Source organism: Leishmania mexicana, chromosome 23, assembly GCF_000234665.1.
Source record: "Leishmania mexicana MHOM/GT/2001/U1103 complete genome, chromosome 23".
Taxonomy (NCBI): Eukaryota; Euglenozoa; class Kinetoplastea; order Trypanosomatida; family Trypanosomatidae; genus Leishmania; species Leishmania mexicana.
The window spans coordinates 212,498-214,997 of NC_018327.1; the positions used below are offsets into that span (position 1 = coordinate 212,498).

Genomic DNA, 2,500 nt, shown 5'->3' on the forward strand with positions numbered 1-2,500 from the left:
GTCGTATCCTAACAGAAACAAGGAAACTTCAGCTCCCATGACGTAGCCTCTCCTCCTTGTGCCTATAACCCTCTCTCCTCTCTCTCTTTCCCTGTTGATTGCTGAGCTTTGCAAGCACCGGGGGGGAAGTCGTCCTTGCACACAGCAGCTACCCATTATTCAGTGGACTCGTGCCACTCTTGTAGTCTTTTTGTGTTCCTCGACAGCGGACTATTGTCCGACGTGCGTTGTAGCGTGTGCACGTAGGGCTGGCACAAATAGTACCCGAATGTGCGCCTAACCTGCTCAGATGAATGTCCTCCATAGCATTGTGAAGGTGACCTTCGGCCCGGTCACCGCCACGGAGGAGGACCCTGCCAACTCACCCTTCGCGCCGTCAGAGAAGATGAAGGTTTTGTCGCGACAACTCCTAACTTTCCGCCTCACTGTCACGTATGACAACATGGCAAAGGATGCGTCGAAGGAGCAGGCGGCAAAACGCTTTCTCTCCATGGTTGGTATCCACTCGCTCGAGGCAGCCTGGTCGCACCTGTTCGGCGCCGTGCAGGTGGTGCCGTTCCTCCTTTGCAAGAACGACTCATCGACGAGGTTAGAAAGCGAAAAGGTGTCTTCCCCGGTGCAGGCGAACTCGCAGCCAATGCCGTCGTCGGCCTCGGAGGAGTGGACAAGGTGTACTGGCAGCGCGTTTGTCTGCGGGACGCCATGGTTTTGGTCTAGTCACCGCTACAGGTGGTCTTCGAGCGACGCGACAGCGAAGAAGAGCGGCTCAACGCCGTTGCACGGATCGACCATGACGGAGCTGTCCATGCCCACTTCCTTGTTCCTCTCGACGATGTTGCACTCGCTGCCAATGGCCACGGCGACTGCATCGCCCTCGTTTGCGAACAACAGCCGCGGCGCGAGTGCGGGCCACGGCGATGCGTACTGGGACGCCAGCGCTGGCGTCCGCTGCGAGGTGATTGGGAGCGTGTCGACAGTGGCGGCGGACGAGGGGTCGCCGCGGCGGCTGCCGGCGGAGGCGAGCGCCGCTGGCAAAGACGTGGCCGTTGGCTTCACCGGTGCTGCTCTCCCGCACTTGTTGGAGAGCAGGTACACGATTGAGCTAGCTCTTCCCGAGTTTGAGGTGGCGTCTCTACATGGGGTCGACACCGCACTGGCGATAGTGGTGCTGCTGCCGTTGTGTGCGACTGGTGGCGGTGGTGCGGCCACGGCGTCGGCCGAGGCTGGGGGCCAGCCGTTCATTTTGAGGTCGGTGCTGGCGCGCAGTGTGGGCCAGACGCAGGTGGAGACGGCGGCGGCATCGGCGCTGGTGCTCGGGAGTGGTGTGGTGCCGGTGCAGATAATGGAGCCGTTTCTGTGCGTCTCCTCAACGTCGCCACTGAGCAACGACCGCCTTGTGCTGAATTTGTCCCTGACAAACATGACCGCCAGCGTGGCGCGGCTGTACAGTACTTCCTTCGACCTGCACTCGTCGTGCGTGCTGCTTGATGCCGCTATGACTGGCTGTGACTTTTCTGGTGAGGAGCAGGGTGAGCCTCACATCACGGCGAGCTCGCTATGGGGTGAGATGCGGCCTGGTTCGAATCTGTCGAGCATGCGCACCATCGACCTTCTCACAAAGCTTGTGACGATAACGCCGGTTGTGGTGGGCGAGGAGCGGCCGCCGGTGGAGCTTTACCCTGGCGAGACGTACACCTTCGAGTTTGTGATCGAGGTGCTGCCACAGCTGTGCTACCTGCTGAATTCGCAGTCGCTCGAGTACCTGTACGAGCGCCACTATGCGATGCCGCACGGCGGTGTGGGTGGGCGTGGCAGTGACGGTTCGCCGAGCGGCAAGAGGGACGAGGGCCAGCCTCATGGAGGTGGGGGCGGCAGCGGCAGCGCGGCAACCACGTTCGGCCACGGCTCTGTCGTCACGGACTGTTACGATCAGACGGTCTCTGCTACGGAGCTACGTCGCATTTTATCGCACTCGTACGTGTCGCACCTGTTTGTGTACTACAACCTCGCTGCTGGCGACGCGGCTAGCAACGATAGTTCAACCAGGCTGTCGTCGCGCGTGTCCGGTTTGGGGCACAGCACTGGACTGTGCCTGCGCTACCCGGCACGGTGGTCTTTTGGTGCGTGAGGGTGAGCGATCAAGAAACGTGCGCCGAGCTGAAAAGCACTGCTTTCTTCAACGGTGTGACGGGGAGAGAGCGTGTGCAGCAGACACGCACGTGTGCCTGTGCGTGTTACAATATGCACGTGCTTGCATGGCGAAGAGCGCTGGAGCTCTTGCGCCGCCGCCTCCCTCCCCCCTCTCCTCCTTCCCCCAGTACCGGATGGAAAAGGTAGGAAAAGGGACAACAGAACACGTGTGAGAGCGCATTTCGCGGAGGCGACTCTGCAACACGCAAATGGGGGATATGCTGGCGTATCTCGGGACGATGGTGAGTGTGTCCTGCTGCTGCTGCTGCTGCTTTCTCACTCTACTACTCGGTAGTTGGCAGTGGAAGGT

The 2,500-nt window shown here is 60.6% G+C and overlaps 1 protein-coding gene across 1 annotated transcript; it reads left to right on the forward strand.

Annotated features, from left to right (window-relative positions):
* Window positions 1–289: 289 nt before the first annotated feature.
* On the forward strand, window positions 290–2,128 carry LMXM_23_1620 (hypothetical protein; the record flags this gene model as incomplete). The annotated part of the gene is made up of 1 exon (XM_003875637.1): window positions 290–2,128. The coding sequence occupies one exon, from the start codon at window positions 290–292 to the stop codon at window positions 2,126–2,128; it is 1,839 nt and encodes a 612-aa protein (XP_003875686.1).
* Window positions 2,129–2,500: the final 372 nt, after the last annotated feature.